This window comes from Botryllus schlosseri, chromosome 6 (genome assembly GCF_051294905.1).
Source record: "Botryllus schlosseri isolate E-star chromosome 6, Bs_hap1, whole genome shotgun sequence".
NCBI classification, from domain to species: Eukaryota; Metazoa; Chordata; class Ascidiacea; order Stolidobranchia; family Styelidae; genus Botryllus; species Botryllus schlosseri.
Window position 1 is genome coordinate 9,965,761 of NC_137241.1, and position 22,000 is coordinate 9,987,760.

At 41.0% G+C, this 22,000-nt stretch overlaps 1 protein-coding gene and 1 long non-coding RNA gene across 3 annotated transcripts; both read right to left on the reverse strand.

The window, feature by feature from the left end:
* Positions 1 to 1,583: 1,583 nt before the first annotated feature.
* Positions 1,584 to 18,543, reverse strand: LOC145440243 (adhesion G-protein coupled receptor D1-like). Its single transcript, XM_080317819.1, has 7 exons — positions 18,245 to 18,543; positions 16,588 to 16,683; positions 7,095 to 7,192; positions 3,870 to 4,002; positions 3,228 to 3,323; positions 3,049 to 3,131; positions 1,584 to 2,295 (listed from the first exon to the last, which is right to left on the reverse strand). Exons 1-7 carry the CDS (start codon positions 18,407 to 18,409, stop codon positions 2,130 to 2,132), a joined length of 837 nt encoding a protein of 278 aa, XP_080173945.1. The 5' UTR covers positions 18,410 to 18,543; the 3' UTR covers positions 1,584 to 2,129.
* Positions 7,556 to 12,090, reverse strand: LOC145440250 (uncharacterized). 2 transcript variants are annotated; one of them, XR_013915478.1, is made up of 4 exons: positions 11,547 to 12,090; positions 10,113 to 10,238; positions 8,627 to 8,812; positions 7,556 to 7,733 (listed from the first exon to the last, which is right to left on the reverse strand). It is a non-coding gene; the product is annotated as an uncharacterized LOC145440250 (long non-coding RNA). The 2 variants fall into 2 exon arrangements; XR_013915477.1 differs by having other exon boundaries at positions 10,113 to 12,079.
* Positions 18,544 to 22,000: the final 3,457 nt, after the last annotated feature.

Consider the following 22,000-nt stretch of genomic DNA (forward strand, 5'->3'; position numbering starts at 1 on the left):
AGTATAGTCGACAAACACCATGATACCACAAACATCAACTTTGAAAATTGAGAATAGTCGATCAATATTTATAGATTTTCGGAATCAGTTCGACAATTAGAATCGAATAATATTAGTTATTATAAATGTTTAATACTATATTTATGATGAATCGTGCAATCATAGTTGAGGCTTGGCCCTGGCGCTTTATTTTCGAATAATAAATATGCTAAATTGCGTGATTTTGGGAGTAAAATTTTCGAAATCTCGTCATTCATGAACATCGATAGAAAATCATAATCATTGAAGGTTTCATAATTCTCGCTCACTCAACCTGACGACATCCTGAGACTGCCTCACTTGCCTCCCCTGACCGCACGTCCCTGATGTGGCCTGATCGTCGCAAGGTAACATGTACAATTGTACATGATTGTATTACTTTACGGAAACGTAGAATTGCAATTGGCAATGTGAGTTGATGGCATAGCTTCGTGTTCGAGTTCACATGGAACCTTTCAAAACAATTCGCGTTCACGCGAACCAGGACTTTTCAGGGGTTCGCAGCATCCCTACTTGGTATGTCATGGCCGGTGCAGAAATGCCAGTACCTCTTCTTAATAGCTCCATTTCTGCAATTCGCATAGACTAACGCATCCTCACTGCTCCAAGCGATACTAGGAATATATGCCTAAGTGTTATATGTTTATATAATACGGTCCTCTTCGCCACCTGTATGTACGTACGTACGGGTGTGGCGATTACGCATGGGTGCCATATTTTCGAACGGGGTAATGGGACGCCGATGGAAACAAGGACATCAGATTCAAAAGTCAATACCGTCTGTTTCTTATATTATAGGGTTACCATACGTCCTCCTTTTCAGGTATTTAAAAATGTCCTTCGAGGAAGCCTAAATGTCCTCCTTTACTGGTTCTAGAGCTAACATGATGGATAGATTCGAGTGAAAATGGGCATAAATAACGCTAAACAGGAAATTCGTGGTTTGAACGTAAGCGACGACCTATTTTTAGTCAGCCGACCACAAATTCTTGGAAAATTTACAATTTTTTTCCGGCTTTTAGTCCAGTATTGTAAGCCCAATATTGTAATTTTGAAAAGTGTCCTCATTTCCCGATTCCAGAATATGGTAACCCTATTATATTATTATTTACGAATGTCTATAGACTAGTGTTGGTGGAAAATTGAACATGAAGCTACACATACACACGCATGAAAGAGCTGTTGCCGACCCCTGCTTAGGTTCATTAAAAGTATCATTCAAATTGTAATTGAAACTCAAAAAGATTTGTAGATTTATTATTGACCGACATATGCCTCACCAGCATAAGCTGACGTAAAAGTGGAGCTCATACTCATCTATTAATAATACCGCTGTAGGATTGGCTTCTCCTAAAATAATTCACGCATTCGCATTTGTTGTGGTTTGAATATTCCATATCTGGTAGTAGTGAGAAGTTACGTTGGGTTTCCCTGCGAACGAGCGGACAACTAGGGGCCTCCGTGAACGATTGAGAGATAACGGGGTTAGAACTCGTAAGATTCTATTAATTTATTAAGACCATGGATGGGTGCAACTTTGGCGCTTATGATGCAATTTATTTATTGTGAAAAATCAATAAAAGTGCACATGATGGCCAAACGAAACGATAGATGTACAAAATCTGCAAATTCGAGCATAAAAATCCTTAAGATCAGATCGTAATGCTTTAAATACAAACGCAAGCTATAGGCAAGAAATCCATATCGTTAAGTGCTAAGGAATAGAAGGCATTATTATAGTATATACAATATATAGGATTTCCGCATAACTGAACTGATAACGGTTGGTGTATGATCGAGATGACAGTTGACAAAGATGTAGATACTAGATATCACACCCATAAGCATTATGTAAAATATTACATATCTTAATAATAATTGCCAAGTATGCAATACTTGCCAAGTACAGCCGTTCATTAACCCAACGATCTTGACCACTGGTACCACACCAGTCCTACGTAGTGCCTGGCTTGTGCGATAACACTAACATTGCATCCGCGAACCAAACTAGTATGTATTATGTTTCACGACTTTGCGTTTTGCTACATCTGTGCCGTGTGTACTGCTCTATACACATTCCATCGCCGGGGTCATGTGTCGGTGCTTGTGGCCTCAGGTAACGGAGCCATTGGTGATAGATTGTTACTTCCTTCCTTCCTGTAATTCGGCGAAGACGGTGAATTGGAGTAGTATGATATTTGCGACGTGCCCGTGTAAGTCCTGCCAGTGTTGTAGAGTGAAAGACTGTCTTTGTGTCTGTAATTGAGGGATTCGATTTCAATCACCTAAAAATGTGGACGATGGAATTGCACGGTTATTGGGCAGATATCGGTCGACTTAGCCCAAAGCCATTAGATCTGGCAAGGACCGAGCTATGTTCTGAGAAAATCTACATTATCATCGTGTTACAGCAAGAACCTTTGAGCAAGAACCTAATTTAGGGGCCTGGTTAGAAAACTCCAACGATGGCTTATTGTTACGTCACAAAGCGAAAGGGAATTGTGTCCAGAATACAGATACGGGCTAATGGCGTTGTTCTTTTCCTTCCATGCCCGTGATAATAGACGATAGTTTCATTACGATAGTTTCATTACTACTGATAGCTTATAATAATGAACGATAACAAAAAGTAAAGTGAACGCAAAGGCTGTAATCGCAGCCCTATATCGACCACAAATCAGCATCTCAAATTTTCTTCAAGTTTTTTCATCTAAATGTGAAGACTCAAAGATGAGCGGGTACAATTTTTAAATTCAAACCCGGTCGGGATTTGAGATTGAAGATCATGCACATCCAATTTTAATATAATCGAAAATCCGAATCCAACTGAAATCTCGGATAAAAAACTTGAAAACCAAATCCATCCTTATCACATAAATGCCCACAAATATTCTGGAGGTTGATATAATCCGCTTATTTAATCTCGGACTTTAGTTTACATGAGCTAAATGCAAATAAATGACCACGTGGCCCCAGTTTTATTGATAGCAGCAAACCGCCGATACCCACCTGGCATTGGGTGGTGATCCGCCGCTCAGATTGGAATCAATAAGCGGGGTCTGACTTCGCTTCCTGTTTTTCGACGCCACATCCTGTAACGCAGATGGGAGCTGTGACAGCGTTCAACCGGTACCCAATGCACTTGGGATCAAACTGTGCGCCCAGCTTCCCCGTGCTTTCATACTTACGATAGACGCCACCGATTTTCGCCTGTCTGTCGTTAATTTGATGGCTTTTCTAACCTCTGAGTTGAAGACGCAGTAAAATAAGAAAATAGCGATCCCCTGAATAAGAATGCCCGAATTAATCGATGTTTAATCGACCTCATACAAAATACTAAAATAATTAAAGGTGGTCGGTAACGAAGTACTTCTACTTTTTTGAAGTAATCAAGTAGTATATTCCGCCACTTGGTCATCCCGACACTGCCTCCAATACTCGAGCCGATGGGGAGATACAGCTTAGTAGTGACGATAATCGCCGGCGACCTGGGTTCGACTCCGCAACGGAGGTTATTCTGGGCTCATCTTCCCCCGCATCGCTGTTGTGACGGCGACAAAAAAAAAAAAACAGAAAAAGGCCCGATGAAGAATGAGCGCCCGTACAAGGAATGGAAAGAGCAATAAACTGAAGCGGAAAAGACACAAACACCAAAGAGGAAGAACAGCGACATCTGGCATCTGGCGCGATATCAATTTAATTCAGGATTTGAATTTTATTACTGTAGGTCTGCATATTTCCACTTTACCTCACAGCTATTGAACTAATAATATTACCGGCATAGTTTTTGTGTCTGACTCCAGCGAGAAAGTGCTGAATTAATTTATTACCTGGAGTCCCATTAGGACGATGTGTACGTAACCTGCTACTATCCCAGCAGGTGGCGGAAGACTGGAGAATAAATTGAGGATCCATGGAATGCCGAGAATGGGCAAAAGAATTATGGCTCCCTTCGCAGATGCTCTGTAACAATACAATGAACAAGCTTTCGTCATATAACAGTGTGTAGTAAGTATAGGATACTATGCGCAATCAAACTCCTTGTACTCGACACAAGTCATGCCAATTGCATTTGAAGTGTTCGCGAACTATTCAAGTATTACAGCCTTCATATTCCAGCTTTTGTGTCATTAAAGAGGGTTTTCTCAGTTTAGATATCACTTTATTTTCTGCATATTGTATATATACATGTGGTTGTCACGCTTATTGGGTCGTCGGTGTTAGTACATCGCGCTGCGGTGTGATCACATAGTGGATAGAGTACCTCATGTTGTGACCGTGATAACCCAGATTCGAATCCTGGTTCTAGCACGCTTTTGTGGCGTGACTTCAAATTGACAAAACGCTAACACCGAACATCATTGATGTCGAAGGAGCAACCGGGGCCTACGATATTCAACCGTAAAATATGCTAAAAGGGGCTACGGGCTACGGGCTACCTTTTCGTGGTTTCATATAAGTTGGAGTGAAAATAGCCAATTAGGAAAGGATTTGGCGTCAAGTACAAGTATTGCATAGACCAGGAGTCGCCAACCTGCGGCCGTAGAAGCATGATTATGCAGACAATAATATATTACGTTGTGGAAATGTATGGTTGAGAATTAGCAATAGCAGAACCTTTCAGACGTTCACAACATCCCTAATAGCAAGCGGATAATGAACAAATAGATGAGCCTGAAGTTCACGAACTAATCAAAAATGACTGTCTTCATATCCCAACTTTTGTGTTATTACAGAGGGGTTTTCTCAGTCTATAGATATCATTCGGTTTTCTTCTCATTGTAGACAATCAATCAATCAATCAATCAGGTATATTAATATTTTCATCGTTTCAAAACATCACAAGACTGCGATGCAATGAAAAGATAGGAAGGTGTCGAAACAACTTGGAGTAGCCATTAAGATCAGACACCCACCTTAGCCTAGGCGATGTAAATAAGAGGCATGCACACTGAATGAAAAGTAATGCAGAGAATATAAGACGGAAGCGACAAAATGAGGTGGCATGGGGCGATGAGGTCGATGTTAGGTGGTAGTCCGGTAATCCTGAGGACTGGCTATACCAGTGGTTCCCAACGTGGGCGATATAAAATACCGAAGGGGGCGATAGGGGGGCGAAAACGAACGAAGGGGGCGATAGGGGGCGAAAACAACGAAGGGGGCGATGGCACGTTCAAACGGCTATATCGGTGTCGGGACCCTAACTGCTGCACCCCAAACCCCCAATCGGGGGCCGAACTCAAATTTTTTAGAAACTCATGCATCTTTCTCAAAATGTTTTCGCGCTGCGCGCGATTTCATATCGTCAGATATCTTGATTTTGGGGTACCCTTCCCCCAACAAAAATACGCATGATTTATGGAAATACAGACTTCGGCGTCGGTCATTATTGCGCCACGACGTACCAAGACATATCAAGTTACAGGCCATGTAGCATGCGACTCCAAGAAGTGTGCCAGGACGATCAGCAGCGAGAAGACCTCGGCCGAAAAGGAATGCTCTTGTTCTGACCAAAAACTCCGATACATATACAATATACATATATGTTTAATTGTCCATGGGTGCCTTAATGGCTGGCGTCGAATGTTCCTTTCCTGGAGATCTGAACCCTGTAGGACAAATGCCATCCGCAGGGAAAAATTATTTGCCAGTAAAGAAAGGAAAGGATAAAAAATTGATAGCAATATGTATGCGATTCCCGGCCATGTTGACCGATTCAAACATGAATTATAGAAATTTTTTGCGCTTCGCGCGGTTAGGCGAAATACGGCGACTTACCAAACAGTACATGAGATAGGGTATAGCTGAAATGTAGCGACCTAAAGCCCACTGGCTGAGGGGGGCTGGGGTTTGGTTTATCACCCTATGGGGGCCCAAGAACGTTTTTGGGGGGGCTGACGAAGTGCTGTTACCGTCCTGATGGGAGTCAAGTCGGAGAAATGACCTTTTTTAGTCAGCTCTCGAAAATTTAGCTGTACAAGTGTAATTTCGAGGTTGAGCCGAAAAGTTGAGCTTTTTTATTAGTCAACTCTCCGGTGATCCCAGTTTGTATGCCCATTTTTCGGTTCCCAATATTTGGGGGGGCTATGATCGGTGTTGAGCTTCAAAAGGGGCGATGAGTCGAAAAAGGTTGGGGACCACTGGGCTAGACATAAGCGTGGTTGTCAAGCGCATGGTAGGTCGGTGTGTTAGCATATCGCGCTGCGCTGTGATGGTAGAGTGGTTAGTACCTCACGTTGTGGCCGTGGTAACTCAGGTTCGGATCCTGGTAACAGCATGCTTTTTTTCTGAAGAAGTGCTTTTTAACCCTGCTTATGCCCGTGACTGAGATGAACAGATATTTGTTACTTTTATATTTCTGAGACTGTTCTTTTTTCGGAAGCTTGTGGTCCGATAATGCTGACATGAATTCACTTCCACGATTTGTCGTTAATTGTTCTACTTATGAGCTCTGTCGTTGACAATTCGAATGATTCTAAACGTGCCAGTTTTAGTAGATGACGAATTCGTATAGAATTCTTTGAAGTAGGCATTATTTATCGATACCTAGGAAACTCTATCTAAAATGGAGACGAATGATTATGCTCACAAGTGACGGTTAGCCAAAAGTCTATTCTGCTCGAGACGGGCGCCGCACAGATTATTGAGATTAGACATTCTTTTTATACAGTCAGAAACTTTGAAGCGCAAGGTATTTCAAAATGAAACGGCCATAGCACATCGATACCACAAGCGCCGTCCGAGATGCGAACTCTTCCAGTAGTCAATTTAACATATAGTTATTTGGCGTCCAGGTGGTCCGTTATGACTGTTCGCTGGAATGCGTCCGTGATTAGCGAAAAGGTTGAACACCCCTGGCATAGACATACCATGAAAGCAGCAGGGTTGGTCTTAGTGTTCTGTGCTTTTCCGGCATATCTATGAACTCACGCTACCGTCGCATCTCGCAATCCGAACATCTTTTTCGCTATGACGGCATTCACTATGAAACCACATCATACTTACTGTGCAGTGTGTAGCGTAACATGTTCCGAATGTATTGCAAACCAGCTTACCTGACCGAGTCGCTCATAGTTTTATTTTTTGTAGCGGACGACGATCTGGACGATTGAAATATCACCGTAACCACTTTTATTAGGATGCAGATGTTTATCTGAATAGAAATTTTGTTTCGTTGATTTCGATGAGTGCCGGTTAGTATGCCGGGTGAATTTTGGTTTGGCACACCCCAGCAAACACAGTACAGACCAAAGATGTAGAAAAGCCGAGCCGATATAGTAGATATTAGATCTCGGCAGGTCGTAGAAAGGGGGATTTTGTGTCGACTCAATTCAACGTCTTTTCCATGTCCTTCAATAATGTAAATATTATGCAGATGCTACAGCCTTTAAACATGGTGAGTAGAATGTAGATCCTACGTTAGAAGAAGAAGATCCTGATATAATAACCTGTTTTCTACCACTATGGGCTTAACCTGATCACGGCTGCGTACACACACCACATTATTTACTACATATTAATCACATTTGTGATAATTTAATTTCAAACGAATTGGCAATAATGCCGTTGTAAAAAATAAAACGAACAAACGAACGAATGTCTTTAGAAAGAAAGTGAAAACAGTCCTTATCATCAGGTTTCATCTTCTGATGAGCCAGTTAAATAACCAGCATGCGGCCTTTTTTCTCAACACCCTGCAGAAATAAAATGAAAATGATGATTAATAGCTAAGACATTCGTACTGCGAAAATGGCAGAGGTAGCGACTAACGAATGACTCCTACATTTTTTTCGCCCATACTTACTAAAATGGATTCGATTCTGAACTATTTCCACTCAAGTTTTCAAGTTTTATTATTATATTTTTTAATATTATATGACTAGAGAACTGACTTCAATCGTCACTTCTACTTGATTATCAAGATCAACGATGACTACTTCAGCACTCTTTGAAAACAGCCACTAACACAAAAAGAATTCTTGACTAAAATTTCTTCACATTCTGTCCAAAATGATCAATTCAACAATCCAAATGAATCAGTTATTTGGCAGCTAGTTGGAGAGATATATACTCAAGTCTAGAAAGTGGAATGATACTCTGCCTGGAAAGTTGAAGACCTAACAATATTGTGTCCAGAGAACAAAACATTTGAGTGGCGGCACTGGTATAGACATTAATAAATTATTAGAATTGACAGCAAGATAACCAGCAAGACATTAAAATGAGAATTAGTGCAGTTTCTTAGGCTGTAGTGATACTCAGCCAGTAATTGACCTAGCAGAGAGCAAAACGTTGTAAATAAAGCGAGCGAAACCTCCGACAAATGATACGATAAAACATTAGAATCGACAGTCTTACTAGAAGCAGAATAACAATCATGAGGGGTTAGAGAACAGAAGCCCGGGAAGTGACCATCAGAAATTACTGCATACTGGCCGAACAAATCCATGACCACTAACAAATGGTCTTTCAATAGTCAATATTGATACCAAATGACACCACCCCTATTTCATAGCAACATTTAGCAAATACAGCGCTGGAGTCAACCTTATATAAGCCCTAACCAAACGCCCATTAGTTTTCCCACCTACTACTTCGCGGATGGAAATACGCATTAAAGCGAACGGACGCGACTTGTCACACTCTTGCTATTTCTGCTCCTTTTTTCTCTTCGTTCCTCTTCTCTGTCGCTTCCGCTTGAGAAGAGAAACAGTCGGCCGCATTTACGGATCGTGAATTCCCGGTGGGCGATTCTTCCTCGAATGGTCAGCACCTTGAAAATTGAGAACAATGTGGTTGCAAAATGCATGACAATTTGAAAGTTACATCATTCTAATTATTCCAGTTATGGCCGTGAATCGTTACAAGTGCGGTAACCATAAGAATTATTACTATACTTCAACTACAAATACAATACATTGTATAAAATGATTACCAATTCTTTTACGTTGATCGAGTCCCAAATAGATGAAATATGTCAAAGAATTTGCTAAATTTTTGTATAATTTGACAGATTCCGAAATCTTCTCAAAGTGCACCTTTCAAAAATTTGATATCAAGACTCCCAACATTTTACAATTCGAAGTTGGATGGCTTTACCAATACAAGCAAACAGTTTGTATCGCAATTGACAATTATGTAGAGAACGCTGCGAGACATATGAGTAGGCCTACCCTAAAACGTTTCTCTCACATGGACATTAGGGCTCTTAAAATATGACTTTTTTTCTCAAATCGTTCTGGCTACTTGATAATATTGTTAGGTTACCTAATTTAAGCCTAAACACAAAATTTGGTTCAATTCCAGCCAATAACCGCTTTGCTACAGGAGAAGAAAGTTTCTATTTATTATATAAAAATAAATAGGTAATAAAAATTTGAAAATTTTCTGTTCACCCCATGAAAGTGTTAGGCTGTCTATAGAAACGATGCTCACCAAATTTGGTTCAATTCCAACCAGTGGAAGCGGAGATATTGCCGTCGAAAAATTTGGATTTGAATAAAATAGTATTTACGGTGACCGATTCTTTGTTTACTTATTAAAGTTGTGCTCACCGTAAGTACTATTTTATTAAAATCCACATTTTTCGACAGCAATAACTCCGCTTTCACTGGTTGGAATTGAACCAAATTTGGTGAGCATCGTTTCCATAGACAGCCTAACACTTTCATGGGGTTAACAGAAAATCTTCAAATTTTTTATTATTCATTTTTATATAATAAATAGGAACTTTCTTCTCTTGTAGCAAAGCGGATACTGGCTGGATTTGAACCATATTTTGTTTGTAGGCTTAAATTAGGTAACCTAACAATTTTATCAAGTAGCCAGTACAATTTGAGAAAAAAACTCATTTTTGAAGAGCCCTACTGTTCATGACCGTCCACGTTTAGAGTTGCATCTCAAAGATGCTAAAATAAGCATAAATATAATCCAAGCAATACAATCGTCCACTTTGACTGACTGAATTTCTAAAAACACCTTGATAGCTTCCACATCTTACGTTTATATATACTGTCTGCTATCGGCACAACAAAGTAGGCCTATTTAAAAATACCAAAACAGATTCAACATACCACATCTCTTGCAAAGGCTTTTGCTTTCATTCAATTTTCCATCAAACTTCTTTAAATCCTCCTTTGTGGTGAGTTGCTTTGGAATTCTTCTAGGATCAATTCCGATATTGTTTTATCATATACAATCTATGGCGGAATAAAAGTTTCGGATAAGTTCTAAAACGAACACAATTTTCCACACAAAAGTCAATTGCCACACGAAATGCCAAATGCTACGGTCTCATTTTACAAGGTATGGCGAGGAAACGTAGTGGTACGTTCCATTATAGCTAAACACCAATGAATTGCGGGTTCGAGCGTGACACGTCGACTCCATAATTCCTACCGAAGTGTTGGCCGTTTATCTAGGCTCCTCCTCGCCATCTGATTCGCATAGCCATGTCTTAAAAAGCCTAGGAGTGGGCCGTGCTGTAAGTGGGCAGATGGTTGCCGATGCACCCGGCACTTGGTGAATTCGGCCGCACAAACTCGGCACTTGGTGAATTCGGCCCTCGGGAAATTTTGAAATGAAGTGTATTTACAGCTATTAATATGAATTATCAAACTAATAATAGTATTATCAAGTGATTCGTCAATCTTGTAAGGAGGTCAGGGCATCCGTAGATCGCGCAGTCACGGCGTGATTAGATCACGGATTGCGTAGCCACGGGAAATAACACAGCGCTCATATACCGACCACGCGCGGTCTGCTTGGAATCGATGGCGTGAGTCACGGGCCTGTGTCGTGTAAGTTTTGAGAAGATGGATCTTGGCGTTGTATGTGAGATCAAAACTGTGGAACATCAAGCGGCGCTTCTTCGTTTATCGATCGCGACAAGCCAGTGTTCCTCATCAACAAATGTTTCGCATGATCACGTCAAAATAAATTATTTTTTGCCTTTGGAGAGACGATTCCACTCTGGGATTAGGGTGTCTCGATAACACGGTTGAAGGATCCCAAGATTACGAGATCTACCACGAGCCACGACACGTTTAAATTTCCTTTTTGATACTGTTCATTCATACTAAATGCATTTCTAATGCGAAGGTGTTCTAGTGCCAATTCCTCCAAGGGCCGAGTTCACCAAGTGAAGAGCGTCGCGTTATTTCCCGCAATTACGCAATCTGTGATCTAATCACGCCGTGACTGTGTGATCTACGCATGCCCTGACCGCCGTACAACATTGACAACCACTCAAAGTGCCAAGTTCACCGGCAAACATTCCAGTAACCAATCATGGTGACCGGTACCGCTACGAGATCTACCACGGCCGAATTCACCAAGTGCCGAGTTTGTGCGGCCGAATTCACTAAGTGCCGAGTTCACTGGTAATCGGGCAGATACGGAATAATAATAATAAGAACCGGCCTGGTGTAAAATGACCAGTGTAGTCGAACCACCACCATGAACACCACAAACAAACAAATAAACATCTAACAAGGAAAAGAAATTACCTTTGCAGCCTTTGACAAACACAGTTACCATTGAAACCAGCAATTAAGGTCTTATTCGAAAGCAGAATAACAACTGTTTTAGTGGACATATCAAATCAAATGTTGGAAAGTTCATGTAAAATAGCCCAAAATATTATCTTACTGTGACCATATTCCATCAATATGGTCTGGCTAGCCAAATTCTCTGGGCCAACATAATCAAGCTGCGTTTGGTTTCAACGATTAATAATCTTGTCACTGGATTCGAGGTATAATTGCACTCAAATATCAAATTTTGCTCCATTAATCAACATCAAGTTGAAAATGTCCATTCTTGCACCAACTTTTATAAAATCATGAATCAGTGTTCTACAGGAATGTATCTATATGACTTATATACCTAGAAAATTCAAGCATAAATATTATGATATACCGTAGGTATAGGTACCGGTAATTCAGATGTTTGAAGCGAATTATAGTGGTCTAATTTCACTAAATTAGAGCGAAATGCCAGCAATATAATTGTAATCTAATTCGGAAAAACGGTTTAGCTCTAATTCTAAGTTCTAACCTGGAAAAGCTGAAACTTTTCTATAGTTGTCTACACCTGTTTTGCAGAAAGTCAAACAGCTCTAGGCGTCATATACTACAGGCAATTCGAAATACCCCATAAGCTATATGCTACGGCATATATACCTTTAACCCGCTACCTCAGTCAGTCACAATTCCTATATATTTACGGCATTTACCATACAGAAAGAGCGAACTATGCCTGGCTGCGACCTGTTGCGCTTCAAATCTTTGTATGGCGCGATGACGTAAAATTTGAATCGCCGAAATATTCTAGAAGTCACGCATCGATAATCATATTCCTAAACGTACAACATATCACTTATTTAGTTATTCTCTGAATAAAACTATTAACCATACTCGTTGAACATGCGAGATTACCGAAAGAGCGAATATATATATAATGAGGATCATATATATCAGAGGAAAACAAAACTATTCGACCTTAGAGCAACAACACGAATATACAACACCGGTGACATCCTCACGCAATAAAACGAAGGGAGAACATTGTTTTCTAATGGATAGAACGAAGCTACCGCATGAGATCGAACAAAACCGGATAGAATTCATCGTGATTGAATATACCGACAAAGTCATCCTTTCTACGTATTTTAGTCGTACCCGCGAGAGATAGAAAATTTGCATTATTAGGTTAACTACCGGATATAACGAAGCCTAATGCATGAGATGGAACAACACCGAGTATGAATTTATTCTGATTGAATATAACCACAAGACCATCCTACTACGTATTTTAGACATTCCCTCGACACTTAGAAAATCAGAACCTAATCGAGATGATCCCTGATGATCCTTTTACGGTTTTGTGTTTGCTGGGACGAGTTCAAATCACCACCGCGCTCTGCGGCACAACACGATAGAAGCTAATTCATCTCGTGTATAAATGGCGGGCTAGGACGACTAATATTACCTCCAATTACATGACTGAAGGAAGAAATGAAGAAGAGAAGAAATTTCCTAAGCCTTGTGTACCGTAGAAGGAAAAGTGCTAGGCTACTGTGTTAGCCTGCTAGTGTATACATTTTAAACAGTTACAAACATAGAAGGAAATAACTATGTTTGAATGAGGTATTCCACGAAAAATGCTGGGTGCATAATGAAAAGCGTTGAATATAGACAAGAGAGTCTGCTATTTACAATCAATGGTAGATAAATCAAAGCATTCCTACTGTGCTCAGGATAAATGTATAGTTAGTATGCTATAAGTACAGTGGATCTAGGCACAGACTGTATTTTAGTACTTAATCCAAGTTTAGTATGGATTGAAGTGCTTTAATTTCGGAAGTAACCTTTAATACTTCCTGGTTTTGTGGTATTCATGGTGTTTGTCGACTACTATGGTCATTTACACCAGGCCGATATTCTTCTTATTTTCCATAACTGCCGACTTATAGCACGGCCCACCTCTAGACCTATTGTAAGACACCGCTGACGCGGATGAGGTGGCGAGGAGGAGCCTAGGTAAACCTCCAACACTTAGGTATCGGAATTCGGAAGTCGACCTCGGTCGGACTCGAACCCGCACCCATTGGTGTTGCAGCCGCGGATTATACCACTGCGCTATCTCGCCACAATACTTCCAGGTATTCAACGACCGCCCATTGCGTTTTAGTATTATTTTGTCCGATGATTATCATCAACTCAAACAGTAAACTTTCATCCAATCACAGAAACCAAGTATTGATGTAACAATGCAGAATATCGTGATTTTGTTTGCCGAATATATGACTTCAATTTTGATGAAAACCGTATTGTAGTCTACATTAGGGATGGTGTAAACGAGAGGTTTACGTTCGCGTTCTGTATGCGAGCCTCGGAAATTTAGAGGTTCACGTTCACAAACGAACCTTATAGATAGGTTCTGTACTGTGAACCTTTTTCACATATTACAATTTTTCACGTCATTATAACATCTTGGGTTAAATTTCTCTGCATTTCAACTATAGGGCCACTCTATGCTCGAAATATTCAGCTTTCTGGTCGTTAATATTTAGTAACTCTCTGCTGTGAGCTTGACCCGCAATCACACGCCAATAATGAGATAGCCTACACTGCATGCAGGTAGTCAGCGAGTGATGCTTATACAGCCAACCAATCAATGCAATATATTTTAAGAATACATCGTTGTCTACTTTAAAAAATCTAACAAGCGTACGGGATCCATCTTGATTTGATATGTTTATTGCATCATAAAACCCAAATCCGTGCGGTTGGGGTGTTGGCTATTGTATAACTTGTTTATGGGGTAATATCGGTAGCAAGTATGGAAACCCGTTTACAGTAAGCTCAATATCAATGTAGAAATGGTCAGACTCCGAACATATTGTCCGGTCTGACCTGGACCGTTAAGGCGTAAGCTGATATTCCATTGCAATTCCCTCGGCAAAGCGACGGAAGATATTGATTTTATGGTTTTATTATAGCATTTGATTGCTCCAGTTGATACATTTGGTGATGTTCAAAAAGTCAGCATGTACTTCAGCATTGTGGCATATTGTGGCCTGAGTCGTCGCTAGGTATTTTGTATGTCACTTCACTGAAATGTAGGGTTGAAATTAGAAATATGACGTCACGTGACGTCATAGGTGCACGTTCGCGTTCACACAGAAGCTTTCAAAAAGGTTCGCGTTCACAGCCGTCTCAAAGGAGATCAGGTACATGCTGGGATCTAATGCACAATGAGTACAAAGTGACGAAAACGAAATGTGTCGGTAAAGGGTATGTATGGATCGTGTTTAGGGGAGGGATGGTCACTGCGGTCAAGAGATAATCGTATACAGCAGTGGTTTTCAACCACCGGGCCACGGCCGGCCAGCCTAGCTTACATCATTTTCTTGGTGTCACATAAACAGGTGTAAATCTTAACAGTTTAGCCCTCTAAATTAGTAATACTTGAATCATGAACTCCAGGCCGACTCTGCTTGGAATCGAATAAATCCCAAGTTCAATTTTACACAGTATACACGGCTTTGCCATAAAAGCTTTCACGCTACACGACTCCCGACCCCTGTCCTACGCAGACCAAAGAATATATCGCGTTTTATGGCCTCAGGCCGTCATCATCAGAACATCCAGTAGGTCAGTGGTTCTCAACCTTCTTGTCTTCGCGGACCCCTTTCGGACCGTCACGGAAGCCACGGACCCCCATGAAGTTTCAGTTCAAATTTAGCTCAATTATCGGACAATCGTCATCTGCGTCTCGTGCAAATGATAACTGTAGGCTTAGTGATAAACAGCAAGAAAATGACTTTTCTTGAAAATAAGACCACACTATACTTGGGAAAATTGGGTTGACTTCTGTTATTTCAAAACGATTTCTGCAACTGCATTTCTTGAAATACGTGGTCGTGGCTTGAAAATACGCTCCTTCGATTTGATATGAACGAGTGCCGAAAATCAATTTCCACAAATATAGGTGGTGGCGATTGAATTAGTAACGCGCGTGACGCTTCCGTCGATACATTCGGGTATGATCGCAACAAATATGCCACCAAAATTGACAAACATTTTTTTTATAATGAACATATAACGACAAGCCTGGTCATTCATATCTAGAAGCTTATCTTTAAGTCATTATGGAATACATGGTTATTTATACCACAGGAGGAAATGGATTTTTGTAAATATTTCGAAGTCACCGTGATTGACCTTTCTCATCCATTTTTTTCGACAATCCCCAACAAAACATCTCTAAACAGCAAAATGTTTGTATAAGTAGGCTATTGACAATTTAGCAATTAAAATGAGTCTGCACAGCAGGATAGTTCATATCAGATAGCCAATCTGTTGATGTGAGCTCTGGAGTTTTACTAGTAATGGACTGAAGCTGCCTTGAGATTTTCCGAATTTAAAAAAAAGCAAATTAGTTTATCAAAATGTTTGTATCAGTAGGCTATTGACCATTTAGCAATTAAAATGAGTCTGCAAAGTAGGATTTTTCATCTGAGATGGCCATTCTGTGGATTTGAGCTCTGGAGTTTTACTAGAGATGAAGCGAAACTGTCTCGTGATTTTCCGAAATGAAAAAAAATACAAATTAGGTTATCAAATATTTTAAGGCCTCGCGGACCCCCAGAAAATGCTTCGTGTACCCCCAGGGGTCCGCGGACCACCGGTTGAGAACCACTGCAGTAGGTTGAAGTGATATATAACCCGTGTGTTATATAATTGCTGAACCTACGACGATGACGAGGGTTCCAATCATTCCATATCGTACACGTAGACGATTCCAAATGCAAATCGTCCTAAGCTTTTTTGTAGGTGTTTCTCGGACGAAATTAGACAATTTAACAACCTTTCAATGAGAAATTCTTTGAAATGGCATCCAGAACGGGGTTTGGATTCGAAAATATTAAATTCGCTAATCTCTGCACTACTGCGCTGGTCTACGAGCAACGACACAGTGTCTGCTGTCACAATTCGATATCACATTTCACATAACATTTCTATATCGAAGCTACAGTCTCACCGCGATGATACAGAGTGCAGGCCCAAGAAACGCCCAATGAATTCCGTTCGCCGTCTGCAAGAAGCAAGTTTTTTGATCGTAATAAGGGTCGTACATCTGCAAAGAGAACGATATCCGTTTCAGCCTATAAACTGCGCGCATGTGAAATATATTACATGTAGCCCGGAATTATTCTGCCAGGTCTCGATACGGGTCGGCTGAAACTGTAGATGTGACAAAAATGAACTCACTGACCATTAACTTCAGTTTATTGTTAATAATTTCGTCAGATCAATACACCACTAGATTGCGATACAATGAAAAGATAGGAGGGTGTCGGAAAGACTTGGAGTAGTCTTTGGAATCAGACCCCACCCGGCCCAAGGCGATGTAAAGAAGAGGCATGCACATTGCATGAAAAGTAATAGGAGGTTACATAAAAAAGGACAAGCGATAAAAATGAATACGAATCTGAATTTGATATTCAAATCTTCTTCCATATTCAAATCCATTATTATTTCGTATCATGTCCAAATCCAAATCCGCTTCAAAATAACCGTAAATCTATAATCAATCCAACTCAATGCTCATATCTGGTAGCAACACATGTCTCATACTAAAACACATAGTGATGATCAATGTATATTTGTATTGCACTAACAGTGTAAACCGGCCTCCGGTTCACGATAACTGTCGGTTTAAAGTGACAGGATATATCATTCATAAAAGCGTGCTTGTTTTGACAGCGTGGCAAAACACGCACACGGAAATGCTGGAGTAAACACTTCCTCTCCTATATAGGCCGATTTTATGAATTGACTCGGATACAACAACAGCGAAATTTGTAGGTTAGGCTAGTCAGCATATATTACCAGCGCAATTGTGCGACTTAACATGATCGGCTCAATGACTCATGGTGTCCTGGCCTAATAACACCATCAGACACTCATAATCAAGATTGCAAAATTGGGTTTCTGACGTTTGCAATATTGTGATATATTGCGATATTATGACGTTTTGACAAGATCGAAGTTATATTCGCGAAGGCACGATTAATTTTTTAACGCTATTTTCCCCAGATGATCTCGAAATCCTTGAATCCGTGAAATTGAACAATTGTACGAATCCGAGTAGTGGTTATCCTCGACGAGAGGGCGATATAGCGAAATACGTGCCTACGTGTTAGAGAATGCAACACGTAAACCTTGATTGGAAACTGGACTTGCAAATAATTTCATCGTATGACAAGTCATGATAATCCTGGATTACCATGCGACTTTCAAATAAGTTAAATTCATTACTATATGTCGTCGAACAGGATTGAGACACGGCAGGTCTGGATGGGCCCAATACGGGACACTACTTCGTTCTAATACCACTGTACAGATCAACATCAGACATTTTAAATGCCTAATTTCACTCAATGATGAGTGTTCGGTCGATAGACTATACACCAAGTAGATATCTTAAAACTGGATCCAAGTGTTACATGATCTGGCACGTACAAGATAAATTGCGTCCACCTCAGCTCCACTTGAGTGGTTTTGCCTTATATGTACCATGTACATATGCATGTAACTAGTTTGGAATTTTCCGGCCTCCACTAACACCAGCAACAGCACTCACAACGCCGACGATCTAAAATAAACTAAAATAAACGCGAACAAAAACGAAATACCTCGCCATCATGGTCGCGATCCAACTTTCTTGAAGCCACCACTGTCACCACCACAGCCAATGTCGGGAAGCCCCAGCCCATAAACGGGGCGTACTTTGCGGAGCACTCGCCCAACTTCGTGGAGAACACCATGACTACTTTGTAGAAGAGGTAGACGCCTTCCATTAGAAACCAGACGAACGACGAGAGGAAGAACAAATGCGCTAGAATGGCGAAAGCGAAGCAAGCGTTCGGGTGGCCCTGAAAGTATAAGATTAGAAGGTTTATACAGTAGCGTTTGTGCGGCAGAAAAGTACACTTGTACTGCTATGCAAATATATTATTTTAAGCATGTATTGATTTGTGGGGATTCCGAAATCTGGAAAATGCAAACTTCAAGATTTTGGTCGCATTTGAATTGCAAATTGTGGCGAAGTCAGATTGGCGTTTTGACGTAGAATCAAGATTGGATGTACATTGTACATGTAGTCTTTGGAAAAATATGCACTGTTAACGAAAATCTTGTATTTTACCCATTTCCGCCATACTGTAGGTTACAAGTCAGTTCGACGGTGCTTTCTGATACACAATTTAGCGTCCACAGCGATTCCAATGGGTGAAATAATTAAATACAGAAATTATGGAGGTATAACCCAGGGGTGTAACACCTAAGAAAGCGGGAAAATATATAATACAGGTCAACATAATACACTACCCTCAGCATGTATCTCCGTTCAATTTGTGTGTTTGAGTAGTAGGTCTATTCACCCACGGAATGGGCGTGAACGATCGATTTTGCGCCAGAAAGTGCCGTTTACCTGATTTGCACCCAACGTTTTGGCGGGAATCTGGTAAATCGACCTATTTTCAACCTATTTATTCACTGTGTGGAACAATCCTGGATGTGAGTCACACACGGAAATAATGCCAATTGAATTGAGGTTGGATTTTTAACACACATTTGAGACCGTATCTGGAGTCTTGATACAAAAACTGCGCTACTTCCTGGCCATTTTACCCAGATCTCGCCTTTCGTAGAACATTCCCAGGCTTATTTCATGTCGAAAATTGTGATGTGACACAAACTATGACGTCTTTTGGTATTGCGAAGTCGTCAATAATTCATTCGAAGCATCTTCATCAATGGCATTGGAATTTGTTAAATGTAGTGTATTCGTAGTCGCATGCAAACTAATACACCTCATTTACGGCGGATTACAAATGAATCAAACCGTTTTGTGTCTAGTAGGGATGGTGTGAACCAGACGTGGGGTGATTACTTTATGAATGTAATCGATTGCGATTACGATTACTTCGGAATCACGCGATTACGATTACGATTACGATTACAGCAAAATCAGGAAGTAGTCGATTACGATTACGATTACATTGAAAAAGTAATCACGATTACTCACGATTACATTTGTTTTGCTTAGGACTACAATGTTAAATGATATATGGGAAGACAATACAAGGATTGCGATGAAAAGGCTTAATGAGATATCAACTTTCTTCATCATGCGTCATTTGCTTATTACGTCATAATACATCAATTGCCCAACTTTAGTGGATGATTTATCGCATCCAACGATTTGCATTATTGCCAGGTCTTTACCTGCCGCGCCCCAAATTCCTTAATAGAGTGGGGAGCGTGCTCGAAGGGGACTCAAAAGTACTTCGTAAACCAACACATATTATAGAGCAATTTCGAGAATTTAATTAATTCTTGTAAATGTTTTTCGAGCTTTGCGATTCATATATCTCTAGTACAGGGGTCACCAACGCGGACCAAATGAGTCGCCCGCGGTCGCTGTAGTAGTGGTGGCTTTTGGGGTGGGCGAGGTGGGCTGGCCAAAGGGCTCCCCTATTTGGATTATGCGCGTTTTTCAAGGATAATAACGAATAAACATGGAAATCCGTGTAAGGCAAGAATAGGATTCCGTACAGATGTGTCAATCATCATCAAATCTCTGCATTTGTTAGAAAAGTACCATATCCCGATAATCATCACGTCTCTGCATGCGGTAGAATTACTTTGTTTTAATGTCGTGTATCTTTGCACACATGAAAAAATAGACATGGCCGAATCCAGCACCTGGCCAAACCTTGATAGATAGATAATAATAACAGATGCGAAAGAGGGGTCTGGGGGGCGAAGCCCCCTCATAAGTTACGGATAGATACTTATAGGGGGCCCCCGGTAAGTCTCGCCCAGGCGCCCCCCCCCCCGTTCGTATGGCCACCACTGCGCTGTAGCAAATATCCAAATGAAAGATTTGATAGTTGAAGCTCGTTTCATATGAGCAGCAGTTGAACATGGGTCGGCCGACGCCAAGGAACATACGAACGCAGTCGCTCGGGGCATTGCTTGTCTTCGCCCACGCGGCGGCTCAACGGGAATCTATATAGTTAATATTCCCGAGTCTAGACGCGGAGATCGGCGCTTCTGCGCGCACTGCAGCAACGCAACTGAGCTTATAGGAGCTGGTGTGACTCCCTGCGAGTGAGCGTTTTTTTTCTTGGTAAGGGGCGGAAACCCGGCCCAGTGCTCTGATTGACTTACTCTAAGTGAAGAAATCCAACTGAACATGGATAAACGGTGGGAGTACGAGGTAACCCGTCGGTCGTCGCAATAATCAGTACACACTACACAAGAAGTAGCTTTTTGTTTCAAAACAGTTGGTGACCCCTGCTCCAGTAGATAGCTGGGTTTGAAATGCATACCTCTTCCCCTCAAGAAAAACATACATAGGCTATATTTTATGGGAACAGGCATTTCGTAGCCGGTCATTACCGCGCCACGATCCCACAACACACCAAAACACATATGCAGTTTCGACCAACACGCAACTCCACGAGATGTGATACTAAAGAAATACCTTGGCCGAAACTTAGGGTATTAGTCCATTGTCAATAGCCGCGCTGAGTGGGCGGGACTAATGACTCCTGTCCTTCCAATCTGGGCCCACAATGCAAATGTCACCCGGCGCATCCACAAAAGAATAAAGCCATGACAATTTGTGTGTGCGTCTCACAAAAGATATTCTTTTAGTCTGCTACGTTTGGGCGAGTACAATATCTTGTGATTATACAACGGACTGGCGGTCGCGAATTAACAACATACAGTAATTATAACAACATACCAGATGCTATGAATATGAATTACGTGCCCCAGCTTTACAGGTAAATCTGACACTCGGGGCTCAGAGAGGTTATAAATGAATAGTAATATAATGCAATTACCAATATTATTGACGAAATTCACTTTTGAAAATTGACCAACGGTTGGACAGGGGAATTGCTGTTTTGGCTGAATTGCTGATTCTAGCTACAACCCACGCTAACATGTCAGGCTGTATAAGCGGATGGTTATGGCGGCAGGTCCAAATGCTAAGTAACGAACTGTGAAATAACGATTGACGCCCGTTTCAAGTAGTTATATGAGAATAAGATATGGTTAACATAAAAATTCTGCCTTCAACTTAATACATATACAGCGAGCTGCTGTTACGAGAAACGGCTAAGCACGGCAGTAGTGAAGGTTGTATCGATCGGTACCGTCCAATCAGAGAGCGCCACGTCATCCTAATTGCCACGCCCATTTTCATACCCTAAGGGTACATTCATCTGCTACGTCATCTGTGCCACATCATCATCAAGCGCCACGCCTATAGTGCCACATCATCCATCCATTGCTATATCATCGCTGCATTGATTGCCGCATCTTGATACTTTTCTCAGATATTGTATTATGTGTATTTAGGACAAATATCATCC